The sequence below is a fragment of the Aulonocara sp. 'chitande type north' Nkhata Bay genome, linkage group LG2 (genome assembly GCF_057382095.1).
Source record: "Aulonocara sp. 'chitande type north' Nkhata Bay isolate Kocher_YH1m ecotype deep benthic linkage group LG2, A_spYH_male_GT1.1, whole genome shotgun sequence".
Classification (NCBI taxonomy): domain Eukaryota; kingdom Metazoa; phylum Chordata; class Actinopteri; order Cichliformes; family Cichlidae; genus Aulonocara; species Aulonocara sp. 'chitande type north' Nkhata Bay.
Window position 1 is genome coordinate 34,824,028 of NC_141345.1, and position 21,257 is coordinate 34,845,284.

Consider the following 21,257-nt stretch of genomic DNA (forward strand, 5'->3'; position numbering starts at 1 on the left):
CCACTTCTCCCGACTGTTTTATTTTTTAAATGAAATATACTGGGACCAGGATGTCCCCTGCAAACTTGCCCTGAATATTAAATAACTTATGTCCATTTTTAACAAACAAATCCTTAAGATGACTCATTTACCACTTTTAGCATTAAAACCCATCCAGGTTACAGACTGGTTTTGTACTAGGTTAAATTAGAATTTAACCAGCTCTGCAGCCATTTTTCATCAATCTATGCTAATTTTTTAAATTAATAAGTATTTAATTTGTCTTATTATCACGCAAATATGATTTATAGCGTAAACAGATGCATAGACATAATGTCACTTGTCTCTGATAATTTTTCTTCTTCAACATTATGTGTGATGTTCTCCAATTGCAGGCTGTAGTTCCCATAAAAGTAGTTCTATGCTCTATACATCTACAAATGGATAGCGTAGTAGTAAGACCACGCTCCTTTGGAGCAGGAGTTGCAAGTTCGATTCCCACCCGTTCCATTCTATATACAGTAAGGGAATCTTATAACCTTAGACCTATGAAATCTTCAATACCCAACATCCACAGTTGATGGCAAAACAACTAATAGCTCTCAGTGTTCGTTTGGAAGAAGGGACTGCTCCCACTGCTAGAGACTGACGAGGTACACATGCTACGGCAAGGGGGAGCCAGGACGCCAGGTCAGGGGGAGAGATCATCACCCCCACCCGAGATTGGGTACCAATTAAACAAAGAATTACATTTGTTGAGCTCAGGCATCAAAGGTACATTTTTTATTTCAAAATGTCAGTGATAATATTAGTGTTTTCTCAAAACATCAAATAGATGCGAGTAAACTAGTAATCTGATTACTGAAAAATCTGACCAACCCTTTATCACAGAAACCTTTTAACCTGATTAGGTGAACTACAAATTAGTAATCAGTGACCTCTAGTGGAAGCTAGAGAACACATATGCTGCACAAATACACTCTTCCTTCCCTTTTTCCTGCAAACTACAAGTCAAACATACCAGTTAAGATAAGTTATATACCGCCCTTTGTTCTAATTTTGTTGAGACGTCTCACACAGTCAACCATTATTGTTTTTAAAACATATTTTAAAAGTACAACAAGTTGTGTCCTCCAAGTTTCACAGCCTATGAGATCCCACAACTCGCATCTATTTGAGAAAACACTAATATTATCACTGACATTTTGAAATAAAAAATGTACCTTTGATGCCTGAGCTCAACAAATGTAATTCGTTGCTTAATTATTTGATTTATACATAACAGCGTTATAACATTAAGTGACATTTAATATAATTTTCAATATTTTTAAGCTTAAATTGTCCTCCAATTGTAAAAAAAAAAAAAAAACACCGTGAATCCATCCTACCTGGAAAAACATCCTACCCAATGTTTCTGCGCAGACGCGGCGCATGCGCACAACACCAACGCCAAATTAACTTCTTTTTCTCTCACCCATTCTTTATGGTTAGGTTTAGTCGCAGGACGTTTTGTCAGAGTAGGATGGTTTCTCAGAACACCGCCATTAGCGCTAGCTTAGCAGGTTTGGCTTACAAACTACTAAAACGAGTACTTAACAAGTCTGTTAATTTATTCCAGTATGCAACAATACGGCGCCTCTCTGCATCCCACCTGGTGTGGTCATTTAAAGTTAAAAGCATGGTAGAGAAGGAAACAAGTGACGGGAACGAAAATTAATTCAAACTCACCTCCCGCTAGGCTCTTCTTGCGGCACACACGTTTCCTGATAAATCCTTTTTCTTAATTATATTATTATTAAAATAGTTCAATGGCTAACTGTTAATAGCAACTGCTACATTCGGCACCGTAGCTAATTAGGCTCGTTGCACCTGTCAACAAAACCAAGACCACGCCCACATGGACCCTTTTCTTTTTTCATCCGAACTCATTCAACTGCTTTTAAAACGCACACCTTTAAAAGAAATTAAGACATTAAGAATGTCTTTTCTCCTTAAAGGTTTGCTTCTTTATAAAAGGAAATAATTTCCCTTAAAATAGATCATGGTTTTGTTTTATATGCTGCTTTGTCAAGAGGAAGATGGCATCATGCAAAGAGCACAAAGAGATGTAATGATGGAGACATAGAGAAGGCCAGAAGGAGCTGCACAGTCTTTGTGGATTAGACAAAAATCATATAATATTCAATTCAATAAAACTTTATTGATCCTGAAGGTTGACCCCGAAGGAAAGGAAGGAGGGTATCTGCATGAAGTGATGGTGCTTTTTACTTTAGTGCGAACAACTCATGAATTTCAAAGCTGTTCTAACAGTCCAACACTGGTCTCTCAATCTCCCGTTGGAGAGCCGTGAGCTTTCTATGATGTTATCCAAACTTACGTTCTGTGATGTTGTCGTTCTTTTTGCTCAAAGAGCAGGTTCTGAGAACTCACGACCGCAGTGCACTTCCCCAAGATGTGATTGAATTTGCGCTCAAAGGTGTTGTTCGAGCTAGCCCCTCCAGATGTAATCCAGTTTTTCACTCAGAGGTCTTGTTCTGAGTGTTCACGGCAGCCGTGCGTTCTCCAAGATCTTCTCCGTGCTGCACTCAATGAGCCCATTTTGAGAAACTCACGCCTCGTCCCATCATTTCAATCCCAGCGGGCAGCCTTGTGGGGGTTTGAACAGCCGGTTCCGCTTCCTTAATTCCTTAATAAGTCAGGGCCAAGCCAGCTCTGATCCGCCAGAACCCTGTTACCATGGTTCCGAATAGGTAGATATCTTCAGCACTCAGGCTCACCCGAGCCCAGACTTCTCGTTGAGAAGGGGTGTCAATTGCATTCAGAGACCAGTTGATTAAATCCATAATTCTCTTTTAGGTTTTAGAGAACAGACTGTGAGAGACTGTTCAGGGAAAAGTAATACAAAAAACACGAGACTAGACAAGGACATAAGAGGCTAAGCAGGGAAGCTAAGGGAGAGGAGGAGAGGAGAAAAGTGCGACCGCCTTCGTCAAGAGCAAGAGCAGACAGGTAATAGGTTGCAAATAGAGGATCTTAGAAAGCCCGGAGTGGCAGAGAATATGAGAGTGTGGTGCAGGAGATTTAAGAAGACAATGAGATAGTGGCGAGTAGTGACAGACGGGTTCAAGGTTGGGGTGGGATCATGGAATCTCCCTGGCCTATGAGTTTTGCAGATGGCAACTGCAACCTGTTGTGAGAGTAGAGAGCCTGGAGAGGTGGGGGGAGCCAGCAGAAGAAGGTTGAGCGATTTGGAGACAAACTTAGTGATGCAAGGCTGGAATGTTTGGACACGTGCAGAGGTGGGAAAGTGGATATATTGGACTAAGGATGTTAAACATGGAGCTGCCAGGAAGGAGGAAGTTCTCCGAAAAGATTCTGTTAGTGAAGGAGGTGTGCAGAGGGTTGGTGTGACAGACAGGACACCATCAACTGTGGCAATAAATGTTATGCATTTGGGCTGATTAGAAACCACCACTGTGCACTTGCTCACTCAATACCAGCTGCTTACTACTTTTCCATAGAAGGCAAAGTCCACTTCATACAAAACATCCTTAAATTTCCACACAGAGTCAGTTTTAAGCTCCTCTTGCACATTAGCTCAGCTTCATTTCATGAACACATTGAACAGTTAACAAACTCACAACAGCAGCCGTTTCAGTCACAACATCCACAGTTTATATTAAAAAATATAACATCTGCTGTAAGAACATCATTATAACCTGAAGCTTCGATAAAAATCGCCATAATCATGACCAAATGGGTTTAATTTGCCATCTACATGAAACTGCATATTGTTATCATAGCTTTGTTTTTTTAGAAAAAAAAAAAATCCCAATGCTTCTGGTAGAGCAATGTGAACGTCCGCTAATAAACACTTAGATTTGCTCGAGACAGATGCAAATGTGAGTAGGTTTTATTTTTTAGGTGAAGAAAAGATCTAAGAAAGCAAAAATACTTGGTGATGCGTTCAAGTGCTGATGGGAGGCTCTGAAATCACCTCTTATTGCTGCCAAGTGCATGTCTCTAAAGTTTCACCCATTTTAGTTAAGTGTCTAAAACTCGGCGTGCGATCTGTGCTTTAAGTAGTGCCCTGAAAAATAAGAAGAAATTTACACACATTTCACCTAATCAGCGTTGAGGATCTATAACATAGGAAGTGGTGAATGCTTTCAAACACAGCAGAGGACATGAAGGAATAAAGAGCCTCTAACCTCACTGAGGAGACATGGACTCCTAAATGCACCACGTGGCTCGAGCCACTTGCGATACTACACAGTGTTAAAGGCTGTCCTGATGCTGAACTCTAGCTCTTCAGATCACTACCCCAAACTGGAATAGTCACAGTGATCCATTCATATATCTCGAGCAAATTCAAGTCACTCCAAGTCTGAAATTTTAAGAACTATGTAGTATTTATAGTTCTCTGTGAGACTGCTTTGAAAGGTTAACCATTATGTCATGATTTTAGGGAAATCAAAAACAGAAATTACAAAAGTCGACGTTACATAAAACTTTTTTTTTTATAAAACTCTCTTCAGATCAAAAGCCATGGCACCAGTCAGTCATCTACATCTAAGACACCCACCATCATCCAGACGGGGGCACAAAGTGACATTATGATGCTAAGACTTGGATGCGGATGAATGCTGTGTGATAAAAGTCAACCTAATAATAATAATAATAATAATAATAATAATAATAATAATAATAATAATAATAATAATAAATAAAATGTTAAATCTGCATGTTTTACACATTACAGCTGAATTACTACAGTGCATTTTTGACACGATCGATTCTTAATTTACTTAAGCGGTAAAAACATCTCCAGCATTTTTTTGATTACGATTCAAACTGGCATACAGTTGTTGTTGTTTTTTTACAATTATTGGCCTTTAAGAAGTGAATGTAAAAGCTCCTGTGAGTGCGATCAGAAACAGCTGAGCGATCAAGTTCGTTGGTCAGTCAGAGAGAGGTCGGTCGGTGTGTCCACTCCGCCGCTCTGCGTCAGTCAGTGCAAGTGATCAGTGCTTCAGTAGTGTGTCGACAACAGCAAAGTCCCATCAACCGGCCTAGGTCAGAGCCCCTAAAAATATTAAATATCACTCTTAATTTGCATATTTTATACATTCTTTACACTAACTGTGCAGCTCTCCGGGTCCAGGATTCTTGGAGGCGAACCAGCTCAACTCCTCAGAATAAAGTTGAGCAGAGTTGCTGGGTGAGTCCTATAATTTAAAAAAGGAAGAAGAAGAAAGGTCTCAACTGCTCACCCAGATTACAATAATCTTGTGAATGATGTTCCTGCAGCAGCCAATCACAGGCCAGCATTGGAGCGTCGAGATTATCGCCTCAACGATGTTGTGAGCAGTCTGAAACCTTCGTGCAGTCCATCGAGTCAAGTTGTTTCTTTTTTCCTTCCTCAGCTGATGTTTCAAAGCTTTAATTCTCCAGGAAATTCTCCAAAAAAAGAAAACCGTACGTCTCCATTTGGTCCACTAGGATCACTTCCTTCCTTTGAGTCTTATTACAGCTGCTGGTTGTGTGCTTAGCCTTTGAAAAAGCCCACTCTCCTGTGGCTGCTGCTTCTTATCCAGTGCAACACTGCCCTCAAACAGGATCTGACACAGCTTGAATTGAAATGACAAGAAAAACAAAACAGATGTACCCCCCTAAAAAAAAAAAAATATAATAATAAAATCATTTCCGATCACGTTAGCTGAAGACTGAGGGCGTCTCGTGTTTGTTCCGCTTTCCCGATTGCTTGCTGAGCTTCAGTTCGCTGATGCGGAGCAGATGCCGTCATAACAGCTTGTCAATCACTGCGACTCCTGAAACAACGAGACGACCAATCAGAGAAAGCAGATTTGCAAACAGGTAATACGTGTTCAGCCCGTCACGTTCATTTCTCCCGGTACTGTAGAAATACTGCCTGCAAGGAGACCTACCAGCATAACTTCGTCCATTGCTCATGTTGGTGGGAATGAGGCTCCACTTGTCTGTGGCTGGGTTGTAAAACTCTACAGAGGACAGATTGCAGGACCCGTCATCTCCACCGATCACATACAGCAGCCCGTTAATGGCACAAACACCTGGGGGGGAGCAATGTAACATGTTTATTTTAAAGATCAGCACAGGAAATTTGTCCCATTTATCATTAAATGACCCAATTTACAAAATAATCAGCGTACACCACGTTTACGTATGTTTTATTAGCAATACAGGAGAATAAAGGTTTTTAGTCATCTCTTACAGATCGAATATCTTTAAAGCACAGGCCAGTAGAGTACATGAACATCTTAAAGCCAATCTGAACATCATGCAAGAAAATATTGTAAATATTTGTACATGTAAATCTAACAAATGGCTCTCTTACCCATAAACGGCAGCTGAATAGTTATTTATTAGTAACAATTTAAATAACTCAAGGACCAAAAAGAAAGGCAGTCATCAGCTTTTCAGAGGGAGAAATAAAGCTTTAGCCAGAGCGTACGATGAATAGATCGATAGATGCTGTGACCGCAGTCTGACCTGCGTTTCGTCGACACATGTTCATGTCGCAGACCAGCCTCCAGGTGTTGGTCTGTGGGTCGTACACCTCCACACTCTTTCTCACCAGAGGACCGTCATGGCCTCCTGCTGCATACAGCTGACCACCCAACACACCCACACCTGGACAGAAATATTTTTTAAATAAATATCAGGAGACTGTGACGGTGAAATCCTCCAAAACCCCAAATATAGTGCAAATTCACCACAAATGAAGAGCTTTAACAAAACAAGTTCTGATTTTGTTCAGATTATTTTTACAAAGCAGTTAGCGTCCACCAGGGGGTGCTGTTTCTACCAGTTAAATGGTTAGAAAAAGGCCAATTCACCATCATAGAGCGGGATGATTAGATGCTTCTAATACTGATATTACACAACACATTATGATCAGAGCATGTGAGCATTCGCTTGGATCCCACTGATGGAAATTTCTATTTTTCCTGAATACTAAGGGTTGAGCTGTGATGCTGCTCCCTGTGTGGATGTACAGTAGGCAGGATACAGTGTGTGGTACCTGCTCCACTTCGCCGTGTGCCCATCTCAGCTACATAGCACCACTGATTAGAGACTGGGTCATATTCTTCCACTGTACTGAGACACTGGCGTGATGCACCATCATAACCCCCTACTGCGTACAGTTTACCTACAGATAAACACAAACCGGTTAAAAACAGCATATACATATTTAAAGCTTGGATTTTCATTCTGATGGCATAAAAGGTAGCTGACACACAAGTCATTCTTACCATCAACCACCCCTACACCCACGCTGCTGCGTCTGGTGTTCATGGAGGCGACGTACGTCCACTCGTTGGTTTTATAGTTGTAAACCTCGACTGTTGACAAACCTGAGACACAGATGCAAAGAAAGAAGGGAGAGATGTAGAAATGGGAAAGACTGGAAGCGAAGGTCTGCGGTAAAGGGTTACCGAGTGCGTTATCACATCAGTCTGTGAGCCTTCTACACCCAGCTGGTAGATGTGTTGTGAGAAGAAAATAGATCTCCTGCCTCCTGTGTTTTAATGGGGTTTAATAGAGCATAAGAGCGCTGTGCCACTACAAGCAAATGTATCAAATGAGGAGAACAGTCAGATGATGATACCAAGGAAAAACAACTTTTTTTCTAAAGGGAAAATATTTTTCTTCACTTGCATAGAAATTTACCTTAATTTCCTTCAGTATAAACAGTTCATAATCAGTATTTTTATATTAATTGAAGGCAGTTCAATGAGATCCCTGTGAGCAGCAACTGGATGTGTGATAGTTCTCAAACTGCAATAATGTGACAAATGTATCTATTCCGACTGAAATTTACTAAACTTAAAAATGTGTTTATTTGAGTTACCAACAGGCACATTATGCATAAACCCACTGCTATTAATAGCTACATGCATTATGTGTACCTATGCTTCCATTAAAGCCTCCCACAGCATACAGTAAATCGCCCAGCACAGCGGCTCCCAGCGTGCTGCGTCTCTCCTGCATGCTCGACACCGCACTCCACTGGTCTCTTGTGCCGTCGTACACGTCCACCGTACGCTCCCGCAGCGAACTGTTGAAACCTCCAACCGCAAACACTCGGCCCGCCATGGAAACCACACCTGGGAAACAAGACAAAGAATTTGGGGATGAGATCATAGCTTGTTAAATTCCAAAAGTCATTGCTTCTATGAGGAAACCACAAGAATGTTTAGAAACCAACATGTCAGAAATGCACAAAGTCTGTCTTGAATCCTTGTATCTTTAACAGTCTTTGTTACACCCTTGCTGAACCTCCTTCATAGGACTCTACTAGACCACAGCTGGTCTGCTGCATTGTTCTACTGATTGTTTCTCCTTTTTTCAGTGCTTTTGGAGTAGGGCTGTGCGATATGACCAAAATCTCATATCCTGATATAACCCCGCTTTATTGTGAAAGGTTTATGTGGAACATAAACAAGCAGACACGCGAAGGTGTTACCGTCATTGTTGCTAACCACAACGCATAAAAACAGGCGCTTGTAGTGTGGTTATATTAAATATAAGAGAAAGAGAGAACTTTAAGAAATTAATACAGCCACTACAGTGACCATCAAAATGATGAAAAATATCGCCGTGAACAGTTTATTTTGCGACACCACGAAACAAACGATAGCGTAAAATGAAACGACAGATGTTTTTATATCGTCATATCGAACAGCCCTATTTTGGAGTGCAGGAACCAAAACCATAATAAGTTTACAGAACTTTTTGGGGCCGTTTTATCTGCTACTACAGAGTCAGTAGTTTTGGTCCATACATATGTAGGCTTGAGTAATCTGGATAAAGCAAAACTAGTACAGGTATACATGTATATAGATTAGTCATTGAACATAAATGCAGCACAAGCCACCAGCATTGCAAAAATATACATGTAAACCTTAAAAAGTGGATAAATAAGGAAATATTAACGCACCGTAAATTGATCCTATATAATATACATTTTAACCTGGTATATAAGACCATATATTCCTGTCAACATAGTACAGGGCATCCAACACACTGCAAACAAATGTAGAAATAAGAGGTGAGAAATAAGGTTTGGGCGGTACACAATTCCCTGGGAACAGTGCAGACAGTCCCCAAAACTGATTGAAATGCAGCCATTATTTCTATTTTTCCATCAGAAGTGCATTTGCAGCAGTGTTATCCAACCCGCTGTTTTCAGATGTCACTAGACACACCAAGTAATGAACTAACCTGCCCGGCAGCGTCTAGAGGGCAGATCGGCCACTTGGTACCAACGATCTTCCTGGAAGTCGTAACACTCCACGCTGCGGATGGCTTTGGGAGCCTGACCACCCACTACAATCATCACCTGCACGTCCACACAGACCCACAGTAAGAAAATACAAGCGCACACGTGTATTTTATGTTAAAAACCTTCAGCTTTGGCACATTTCTGCGTGTACCTTTGGGATGCTGATCGGAGTTCGTGGTCGCGTCCTATCAGTCTTTATGAGGTGACGCTGGTCAGCAGGCAACAGGTGATACTTCATTGCTTCTATGAGGAAATCTTTACAAGTGTTGTTGTTCTTTATCAAAGCTTCTTCCTCTACAATCTGAAACAAGGATCAGATTTCATTCAAGATGAAGACACAGTAGATTTCTGTTGAGTACTCAGCCTTTCAGTCTCTGGAGGCATTTCTAAATGTAATAACTCCTTTCATCAAGTCCCTCTGTTGTTGCAATACCTGTTTAAAATGTGGCAACAGTGGCAGAGACATGAACACTACAGGTGGGAGGCGAGAGAAAAAAAAAAAAATTACGTGGGAAACCGGTTTCTTGTGTGTGAATTGAGCAAAAAAAAAAAATCAGTGCTGCTGAAAGATTTGCATGTAGGCACACTAATTGTAGCAGCTGGCCCACAAACACGATGACTAATGTACTGCACAAAGACGAACAGTGATTTATTTCAGCATCAACTCTTCTTAACATACTGTGATGAAAACCATTTGTAGCTGTGGGAGTGACTTTGTTATCCAACCTAAAGGCCAGAAACTAGTCTAACATCTTAGTAGAGCAGCGATTCCCAACTGGGACGAGCCATCAAGGTACGGCAAACAAAGCTATGAGCTGAATTTATTGTATATCACATTAACAGTGGGGCTCTCAAATGTAAAGCGGATTGAGAAACTAAACAAGCAAATCATTAAAAATCAAATCAAGGACAACATAATGAAGGAAATGCTTGATACACTGGTGTGATGGTCAAAGTTGTGGGTTGGCCAGAGGAGATTTTTAGCTCACATAATGAGCGATAGCAGTCTTAGGTTTGAAAAAGCTCTTTTGAATATTCAATTATATCTGATGGCACGGCTGACTGAAAGCCATGATTAACCCCCGTCCCCTGTTGGTCAAAGACCGATAATGTTTAAACAGAATTCGTTTTACCTGTACCAGGTAATCTCTGGAAAGCAGTGGAAGTCTCACATGCTCCATTAGTTTGGGCATGTATTCCAGACGAGCTGGTTTATCATGTTTGATCCACGATATCATTGCCTCGAACACCTAAGAACAAGGAAAAATATGAAGGATATGGAGAAACTGCTCCGAGGTAGAAGCGACCACAGCAGTTTATTACATAGACTCTCAGTTACTTTGTTTGGCCCCACTTTGTATTTACAGGTGCTTATCTACATCAGTACTCCACATTTTCAGGGGTGTGTGAAAGTTTGAAAACTTTTGGGATCAAAAATTTTAAAACTGGGAACAAAACCTGTTAACACAAGCCCAATTTTATCCCATCCCCTTGAAGTTAAGAGGGCGTGACAGATTTTTCTTGGAAGCTGCTGGATGTTAGAAATGTGCAGGCTGAGACTGAAACAGTGAGACTACCAGTGTATAAATACACGACACCTCATAATCCCAACGACTTTCCTGTTTTGTAGATGCCGTGAAGTTTCAAGACTGATCGCTCCAGGGAGCAATCGACAGAACAGAGGCTGCAGACACTAGTTTCATGCCACATCACATTCATATTCATTGTGCCACTTCAGTCCCATTTATCTCTTGATTGCCTGTAGGGCAGCTCCACAAGAGCAAAGGGGGGGGGGGCTGCGTGCCCCTCACATTGTGCACAAAGGACTCCAGCGATGGTAGCATAAAAAGACTCACCCAACTCAAGGGATGCACCAGTTTTTCTCTAAACATAACAAACAACCTAGCAAAAAAAACTGTTTTAAATCGCATCTTTACACAATTCATTACTAGAAAGCCTGTCAGAAATGCAAACACAATTTGTTCCCATTTCTTTAGCTGAATCTTTGAAAGAAAAAAAAAACACCAAAGATAACAGTTTGACGTGCATAGAAATCGTGTTTTTCCACCAGTAGGGCAAATACCAAAGTGCTATTAGGTGGAAACCTAACTTATTGTGGCAGTATGCACTTCCAAGATTAGAGGAAACTAGTCAAATAGCAGAAATGGGCAACTGGGAGCTAAAAACTACCAGCAAATAAATCACTATCTGAAAGTTACGTCCTTAACAAATGAGACAAAATCCAGCAAAAACCCAACTGGCCCTTTTGTTGAGCCAGTTGTTTGTTAAAGCCTCGTCAGAAATGGTGTGAGGGGAAGGGTGGCTGTTAAGAAGCCATTCTCATGGAAGAGAAGTGGACTGAAAACCAGTGGCAGCGGTTTTGATGAAGTGATGAATCCAAATTTAAATTTGGACTGGATTAACCAGAGCCCAAACCTCAACATTACTGAAGCAGTGCGGGATCATCTTGACACAACAGAACAAAAGGCAGCCACCAACATCCAAAGCCTGGAGAACTACTCCTGAAGACAACTCAGACAAGCTTTCTAGTAATCTCTTTAAGAGTCCAGCTGTTTAAGAATAAAGGTGATCATAGCAAATACAGACTGTCAAGCTCCTTTGTGTTTATACCAGTTCTGTTTTTGCCTTATATGCTGTATTTTTATATAGGATTGCACATTTCAATCCATCACTGCACCCATTTTCAATTTTCCTTGCAAAATATAAAGAAATAACGGCTGATGCAAGACTTTTGCACAATGTAAAGCAATAAAAACTGCAATTTGGGTTATTCTCCTCTCAACTAAGAGGTTAATAGAGGGGGAACCCTGTTTCAATGATGCATGAACACTCACATGATGGAAGAACAAAGTCAAATTGAGACAATACACAAAAATGACCTCAAGAAGTTAATCCACTCACTTCATTTAATCCACTCACAAAACAGCTGCAGCAGGTAAATCAGAGCTAAATGACTGTGTCTGCTGATGCAGTTTGTTTGGCGCTTCATGGTTAGCGTGACAGCGTCCAACTCCCCGCGTTTATGTTTGAATCAACCTTTGCTGTCAGTGCTCTGACAGCAGCACGTCACACAGCTGCTACATCAAACTCTTGCTGTTTGACAGGTTAACTGCAGACAGATGCGCCATCCCCAGGAATATACGTCTGCTGTCAGATTCAGCCCATCATACACAGCAAGTGTGGGATGACTCTTTTTTACTGTCCCTTTTTCTGAAGTCTGCTTTACTTCAGAGATTTTGTGATCACTGAAGTGAAAATCTGTTATGGATTTCATTTTCACTCAAGCATCTTTAAAAAAAAAAAAAAAAAAGAATAAAAATCTCTATCTTTATGGTGACGCCTGACCTTTTCCTCTGTTGACACGGTGAGTTTGTCGCTGGAGATGAGGCTGCACACCTGCTGCAGAGAAAGGCTCAGAAACTCCTCGCCCTGCACCACATCAGTAAAATGCTGCTCTGAGAGACACAAACATCCACAGCACACATTAAACACTGTCCCAGCAAGCGAAGCTTAAATGAAAACATGTTCGTTGTCTTTGCTGTCCAAGACACCTAATGTATTCCCTAGACTCGTGTCAGATTTTAAACACCTCATAAATCAGCCAACTCACAAAGTGACAGATTACGTGGCGCGAATAGAGAAAGAAAAAACAAAAATCTTACCAGCGTAAGCATGAGCCTGGTTGAGAAGCTGTGTGCATGTATGCAGGTCAGCAAAGGCTCTGATGCCCAAGCAGTTGGTGGGATGAAGCTGAGATTGCAGGAATTCGCAACAAACCTGACGCACATCCATCAGCTGGAGGAGGCTGGCTGCAGGCAGCAGTACCTAATATTTGTTTTTTTTAAAAAGTCACAAAAAGTTGAGTTAGCAGTTTACCTCCACAGCCATTCCCTGTGTACACAACTCAAGACTTCATCAGCACAGCAGGTCTGTTATTCAGTGAGCTAATCAAACAAACTCAAACGCATCATTCAGGTTAGGAAGCAAACTGATACCCGGTAAGTTTATCAGTAGGATTAACTTTAAGGATCGGACAGAACTGAAGAAGCTTCTCGGATGAGAGGTGAATCGTATTCAAGCAACTTAAAAAAAGTCCAGACGCTTTTCTTTGCAAGCTCCTTAAAGTAGAGAAACTCACATTTGGTTTTGATCTCTACTTTGAATGAGGAGCTACTAAACCACTTCCTGCAAGACTTTCAACTTGGTGCAAGAGCCTCTAAAACGAAAGGTCACAAACATGTCAGCTATGCTTGCCACTTAGAGTTTATAAACACAAACATCATGGATTTAACAATTTTCTGCAATTCTTCATCCCTCTATTTTCTTTACCAGCAATGAAAAATAAATAAATCCAGCCCGGGACCATAATCAGCCAATAGCCATAGTCCTTGGTCCTGACCAGAGTCGACCTCATATATGATCACAAGCCAGTCCGATTCATGCATGCACAACACATACACGCTGACAGCCACGCGCCAACATGAAAGCTTCTCACTGGGCGTGAATACACAACACCGCATGGCGACGACCCCAAAAACACTTGAAACAACAAACCTAATCAGACACTTAAAATCACCTTCATCTCGCTGAACACTGACATTAACTGAGGCTAACAAAGGCTAAAGCTATCCAGAGCTCAGAGCCAGGACTAAGACGGCAGCCTCGGTACGAGCAAAGGCTCAAAGCAGAGACAAGTGAAAAAGAAAAAGAGCTTGATGTCTGCTGAAGTTAGGAACACTGGAAACATTATTCAAGTACCTGAAATTGATTTTGTTATATAAACCTGTTGAACCTGCTTCTGTTTGGTAGGTAAAAGTGGGTGTGCAGCAACTCATTTTCAGTTACGTGTACCTCTTTCCACTAAAGAAGATCCTGCAACTTACTGCAATTAGGGAGAAAAGCTTAGCCTTCACTGTAAATCTGCCTTTTTTGTTGTTGTGTTAAAAACAAAGCAAGTCCTTATCCTTTACAGCAGAGCGCTTTCACCCCTCCTTGGCACGCCAAACCGAGTCCCTGTTTATCGCAGCTCAAATAAAGGTAACTAGAAAAGAGCTTTTTATCAACACGATATAAATAAAGTCCTAAATAAAGAGTTATCTGAAAAATCTGGCTCCAGTCCGCCTTCTGCAGCTTTTGTTTGTATTGTGATTTTATTGTTAGAACACTAGATATTATGCTAAACTCATCACTGTGACATAAAGATAGACGAAAAAGAAAAAAGATTAATAAGACCAAATAAGAGTTTGCACACATTCAACTGGCAACACTTACTGCTCGATCAGTACTGACCTTGGCCACTTGAAACTATTTTCTAGACCAGCCCTCATTTTTTTGGCTACGGCTATGTTTTTAAAACGGGTGCCGCTTTTTGTCCATTTCAACATTTGTGACAAGCATCTAGGGAACTGCCGAGAAACTGATGCTAACAAAGCTACTCATTAGTTTAAGTAGGTCAGTGTCTGCCTGCCTCAACACCTCGCTGTTTCTTCAGACACACACACTCATCCACTGAATGAGTATTGTCACTGTGTCCTCTGTTTCCTGTACACAGCTGCCCCGAAGCCTTGCATCTTCTAAAACACAGCATCAGGCCCAGTGAAACTCTGTTTACAGCAGCTGTGACACACCAAAACACACACGGCTGCAAGCAAAACAAAAACACTTTTAGTACAGAGAAACGCTGACTTTCAAGAAAAGAAAAAGAGTCTAAATCCAACTTTTGACAGATTTTTTTTTTGTCAAAACACACACACACACACACACACACACACACACACACACACACACACACAAAAACTGAGAGCCAATCAGCGAGGCACGCTGCTAACAGTTGGAGGATTTCCTGCCTTGTCCATGCACACTTCCTGCACTAATAATCAGAGGAAGTATCTTGCCTGCAGCTGGATCAAGCTGAGCTGTGAGAGAAGTAATGCAGCTACCACAGGTTAATGCCACCGAGCTAACCAAAGCCTCAGCGCTGTGCTTTCACAGCAGAAAACCCCACAGAAAGCTCTGTGTTTGTCCTCTGTAGTAAACATCTGCTCCTCAAACACGGCCAATCGGACCATCCTGATAAAAGGGAAAGACTTAAAATGACTTTCAGGTATTATGCAGCTGTGTCTGAAACACATTTATGATTAGAAACAAAAACAATAATATCATTAAAATGCTTTTGTGAGCAACACTTATTAAAATTAATTTAGGTCTTAAAACAGGTAAATAGAGGCACTTTCCCCAAGAAGGACAGTTCAAAATATGTGTTTAGTTTATAGTTTAGCAACAGTGTTTAAAAAAATTAAAGCTTTTATCCACCCCAAACAGGATTAATATGCAGTTATTCTTTCTTGTACTTAAACTGGTGAACAAAAACAAAGGTCAGGATAAAGAAAAGGGCAGCAAGTTACAAATTTCCTTCTTAAAACAAAGGATGTTTTGTAAGAGCCAGACTTATGCTGCGATCGTTTTGCTTGGAGCAGCAGCAGCACCACTTTGATATAATTATCTAACTTGTTAAACAAGTGTGAAAAAAGAAAGTGTGACAACATGATGTTTTAATATGCAGCTCCCCAGGCAGCTCCATGTTTACTTCTCCACTGTTAACCATTAAACAGAGGAGACGACCAGCTTACAGGGCTAGGCGTTATTAGCAAAGGTGATTATGTTATTGCTGCTAATATACAAGAGTCGTTTTAAAGCACAAGCAGTCTTCAAATGAACACACAAGCCACCATAAGAGAGCAGAAACGGGAAGGAAATCTAGGATTCTCACCTGGACGTTGTCCTCTGTGACCTCGATCTCTGCTGTGTAAATATAGTCGACCAGTTTTCTCAGAGTCTGACCGTCCACCTCTCTGATCTCCACCTGGTGAGCTTTACTCTCACTCATATCACCTGCGCACACACAGACACACACAGCTAAGCATACACACAACTGTGTGCAGCATCATACACAATGCACCAACAATAGTGTGCATGTACCTGTGAACATGGCACAGAAGTAAGGGCTACAGGACGCCAAGACCACCCTGTGAGCTGGCACTTCAACGCTCCCGGCTACCAGCTGGACGTCACACAGCATCTTTTTACTGGAGGAAGGACAAACAGACGGCGTTATGTACGAGAACCTTCAACTGACGATGTCCATAACTAGACATCTGATTTTATCGCTTGCAATTTTCAGATTCGTCATTATTTTTGTGCAGAAACACTCAATTTCCTAATGTTACACACCTACAAACACGACGTTTATTAGAAAGTAAATCTAAACAGACATGTGGCAGTAACACTATGAGATTAAGGCATTGAAACAAAGAGAATTTAACTCACTTTTCGATAAAGACTTAAAAAAAATTACTGACATTAGAACATAAATATGTCACAGACATACGATAAACACAAAATAGAGCAACAGATAAGCATTAATGCTTCTGGTCATTCCAGTTGCTTTGTCAATTGAGAGTTCTGGAAGGATTATTTGAGTTGCGTCAAAAATATAAGACAGAATTATTAAAATGTTTTTTGTACAAATGTGAAGTTAAATCTGCACTCAAGAGCCGAGCCAGGGAAGAGGGGCACCTTTGAAGTAAAAAACTCTGGTATTCATCACCAGTTGATGAAATATCACAGTAAAATACATGAACCTGGGCCAGTTGTGTTGAGGTTCACATTTCACAATTAACAAGCCCACAGTCGTTTTTGTCATGCATGTGCAGAATAAAACATCCCCACCCAACAGAAGAGGTTTGCCAGTAGCTGTTCGACAGTGATTTGCAGTTGAAGTCGCTTCTTTAAAAATGCAGCAGTTCAGTTCAGGCAGAAGTCATGTACTGCTGCACTGACATTTTCAGACAAGCCAGGTGAACAAGCGAAGACTTGCATGTCCTTTCTGGCTTACAAAACTCGATACGGCCTCTTCGTTCTCAAGTTAAAACGAAACGGTAGAAACCACAATTTGAGCTACGCACCTCCTCAGGTCGTTCATCAACTGAAACGCTTTCCTCGTGTGCGTCTGGTTGAAGGTGTGCATCCCTCCATTCACCGTGTCCTCTTCTGAATCGGTGGCACATGGTGGACGCGGTGAGGCCGGTGTGGCAACCAGACTGGTAAGACATAAGAGGCGGTGTCTGGATCAGCGGATAGCGATGATGACAAAAGGCAACCACAAACCATAACAAAGCCTCCACCATCTTTTACAGATGACTGTAGACACTCACTGTTGTACATCTCCCCTCACCTCCTCTGTACATATGGATGATCTGAACCAAAAATAATTTTATACGGCTTCTTCACTCCATAAAACTTGTTGCTACAGTCCAGTTCTTATGTAATTTGGCATAGCTCAGCCTTGTCTCCTCATTTCCCTTCCTTAGGAACAGATTTTGAACAGCCACATATCCAATGAGACCATTTCTGATAAGGCTTCAGCAAACAGTGGACAGATCAACTGAAGGTTCATATGCATCTCTCAGATCCTGTGTCACGTCTTTGTGTAGATACAACACTGGCTCATCCTTGAGTTAGGTGCCTTTTTATCCTTGAATGGTTAACTGGTTAGTGTTAAGTAGAAAGTTTGGATTTCTCAAGACAATCAAAACAACAACAACAACAGAGTCTGGCTTCTTGGAAGCAAACTACAAAAAAATGAGTATGTGTATACTCAAAGCTGATCCATTAGACTGATGGATGTCATCTTCGCGTTAATCCAAAGGTACCAAATAACCATTCAAGCATGTCTATTTAACTGAGGATACCTGCTCTATTCAAGATGATTGGAGGAAAGGTGTTCTTTGACCCTATCCTTTATTAAGGATTAAAGCTGGATACATTTTATGGTCAGTGCATCCTTTAAAAGGGTAAAAACAGCCACAATATATAGGGTTTCATTTCTTTTAACGAGCTAAGCAATTAGTGCCTATTTGCTGTGGAAGATTAACAAACATCTGCCACACAGATGGCATGTGCATATTACTGGTAACTTCTTTTACACAGGGACTGCACAGAAAAAGAAGCCCTCACACATGCTTACAAGGAAATGGGGGGAGAAAGAGCATGCAGACCCGAAGCTTCAGCCCAAACCTTAGGATATTAATTTACAAGCAAATGTGACCTGCAGCGAGCTGAAAGCACATCTGATAGTGTCGGACAGAAAAACCGCTGTTTATTTAAACAGTGCTTGGCCGTCTCCACCGTGCATGTACTGTACGATGTGCTATCTTAACTCTCAAAACAAGCCGTCTCTTCACCCACAGATAATCAAGCATTTCGAAGAATTTATGATGCTTCACTGAAAAGTCCCAGTAGCTGCCCGGTAATTCGTTTTTGTTTAACAGCTTACGGTAAACTTGTCTTCATGCGTCCAAAAAAAACAAATCAACAGGAAGCTGTTCAATTCATTTTAAGTTTGTTGTGGGTTAAGTTAGCTAGCTCCTAGCATTGCTAACCAACATATAACCTTATGACAGCCATGGATATCAACTGAAATCGTATTCTAAGCTACTTTAAAAATAATTACAAACCAACCCACTTTCAGTCAACTATCTACAGTCTGGTTTGGTTGGCTGCCATCAGCTGAGCAGCCAGTGATGCTAGCTGACTAACGGGCGCTAACTAGTCAACACAGCTAGCCCCGAGTTCGCGTGCTGTGAGCGAGCTCTCGAGCTGTCCGTGTTGGGTTTCTGGCCACTACATCGCGTAGGTTCAAATGTCATCCAGCAGATGCAGAAGCAGCCTGAATCCCATCTTTAGAAAACATAATCCCCACCGATGAGCCAACTCACCCCAACGACACACCGTCCATCCTCCCGGAGTCAGAGAACACAGCGGGCATGAGCGCCGAGCGGCCGGCTGCACGCAGATCGTCTATTAGAAAGATGAGTAACTCCGCAAGACTGGCATACACAGATGGTTTTATATGGTGACTCACTCCCTTTATTTTTATGCACATTTTTAAAAATAGTTATACAAACTGTATTAAAACACAGTAAGCCAACCTTTGAAAGATAATAAGTAATGACAAGAATTATCAACAAGACCACAATTTCATAAGAGTTATAGGGTTCATCGTTCTTTCTTTGTATCATTCGTCTTTTGTTGTCATTTCCAGTGAAAACAGGATCAGGGATCAACATTTCCCTGAAATTACTAAATGCTCCTCCCACGATAAACTTGAATTTCTCTTATCTTAAAAACACAACTGATTTGAATTTAAATTAGCTGGATGATTATAATTCAGATATTCCGATTAACTAAAAAGAAAATGCGTTTCGATGCCTTTTGTTTCCATTTGCACTATAAAGGCAGCACAGTCAATAAATGCTTTTGCATTTGCGGGACTTCATGAGTACAATTGATTTTCCATCATCTGGCTAATCAAATCACTGTTTCAACTCTAACAAGAAATGTGAAATCCATCACCTGGTATAAAGCAGGGGCGTTACCAGCTACTTAAGATAACAGGAAATGCAGCAACGTTGTAGACATAAAATAAAGCCATTTTTTTGTTATTTTAGTTGTATTGCAAGAGCTGTTAGTCTTTAAATCTCTGCAATGGAAGGACTGCCAAAGTAAAAGAATTTAGATGACTTAAAAATCACATCTTAAATAGGCCCACATTATGAATATTTAGGTTTTATTAAATAGCAAGATTGTACAATCCAAAATTGCTTACTGGAGGGTTGTTTACCAACTGGTGGCCTGCATTTAGTCTATTAGTGTATCATAAAATGCTTACTAAGGAGTCAAATACAAATAGTCACATCTGGTCACATCTGCACTGAAAGAGTCCCATTTTAAAATCTATGGGAGCATTCAGTGATTGCAAATACCACGAAGCAAAATTCCTACCCATTATTGTGAGCTTTCAAACGTAAGTCAGCCACCCTTTGAATTCACATTTGAGCAAAAGGGGTATGCAGAACTATTTCTATAAGTTAATTGTTCCTATTTTAACAGCACAAACATGCATTTAGTTTACTTCAGCAATAACAAAAAATAACTTGAGGAACTTTCTTCTATCAGTTGAGGTTAAAATAAAAATGCTTATAGGCTTTGTATTAGCACTTTTATGCACTATTTGCAAGGGATTCAGCAAATTATAAAAGTGGCTCAAAAAATAACTCTTTGGACTACAGTTAAAAAAATTACATATCAAGTTCTGCACGTAGTGTAAATAATGGTCGTCTCTATAATAAATCTTTCTAGCTCCACCCACTGTTTGACTTAGTATTTTACATTCACAGTCATCTGTCCAGTGATCGGAGCTTTATTCTGGCTTCCTGTGAGTCAGAGATTTTTCTGCTGTTGTAAAACACTGAACGGGTTGGTGTCAACAGCACTCCTCTCACAAACTCTAAAGGGAATAATTATGAGTTATACACCGGAGTCTTCTCAGTTAGCCTCATTTAATATTGCTAATCTCACTCGCTATGAATTGAAGTTGACTTAAAATCCTATTTGTAACCTGTGAAAAACAAAAAAACCTGCAACCCTGTGCCTGAAGAACTGAACTCTGTGTGACCTTTGGGGAAGCTGTACCTAGATCCCTGTAGGGTGGCTTTGAAGGGAGGTTGTCATACAGTTTACAGGGAGTAAACACTGGGAAGCATGCTGAACATAGGCACGCTCAAATACACTGGAAAAGCAAAGCTTGGCCTGATATGTTTGGCATGTGAGAGGTGCTTCACATTAATATGCATTTAGAGTCTACGCTTGTGCACAATACATGTGGTTAAATAAGAAAGAGAGAAGGTGTCAGCGGCACTTTGTCTTTCTCTGCTGCTCGTGCTTAAGTCTCGACACCCCAGGGGATCATTTTTACTCCTTAGTTTTTTATTTTACATTTTCTATTAGGATCTGTTAATCTGGTTTAAATCAAGCATTATATCTAGCAAGATTATGCTCAAAATACTTTGCAAAACAAGCATTACAAATT

General features: G+C 40.8%; 1 protein-coding gene across 1 annotated transcript; it reads right to left on the bottom strand.

Moving 5' to 3' along the window:
- Positions 1-2,988: 2,988 nt before the first annotated feature.
- On the bottom strand, positions 2,989-19,286 carry klhl3 (kelch-like family member 3). Its single transcript, XM_086260338.1, has 15 exons — positions 19,105-19,286; positions 17,293-17,427; positions 16,307-16,413; positions 16,098-16,219; positions 12,991-13,153; positions 12,674-12,783; positions 10,441-10,557; positions 9,459-9,608; positions 9,247-9,364; positions 7,932-8,129; positions 7,275-7,376; positions 7,043-7,171; positions 6,511-6,651; positions 5,928-6,071; positions 2,989-5,810 (listed from the first exon to the last, which is right to left on the bottom strand). The coding sequence occupies exons 1-15, from the start codon at positions 19,269-19,271 to the stop codon at positions 5,782-5,784; spliced, it is 1,932 nt and encodes a 643-aa protein (XP_086116464.1). The 5' UTR covers positions 19,272-19,286; the 3' UTR covers positions 2,989-5,781.
- Between the last annotated feature and the right edge of the window lie 1,971 nt (positions 19,287-21,257).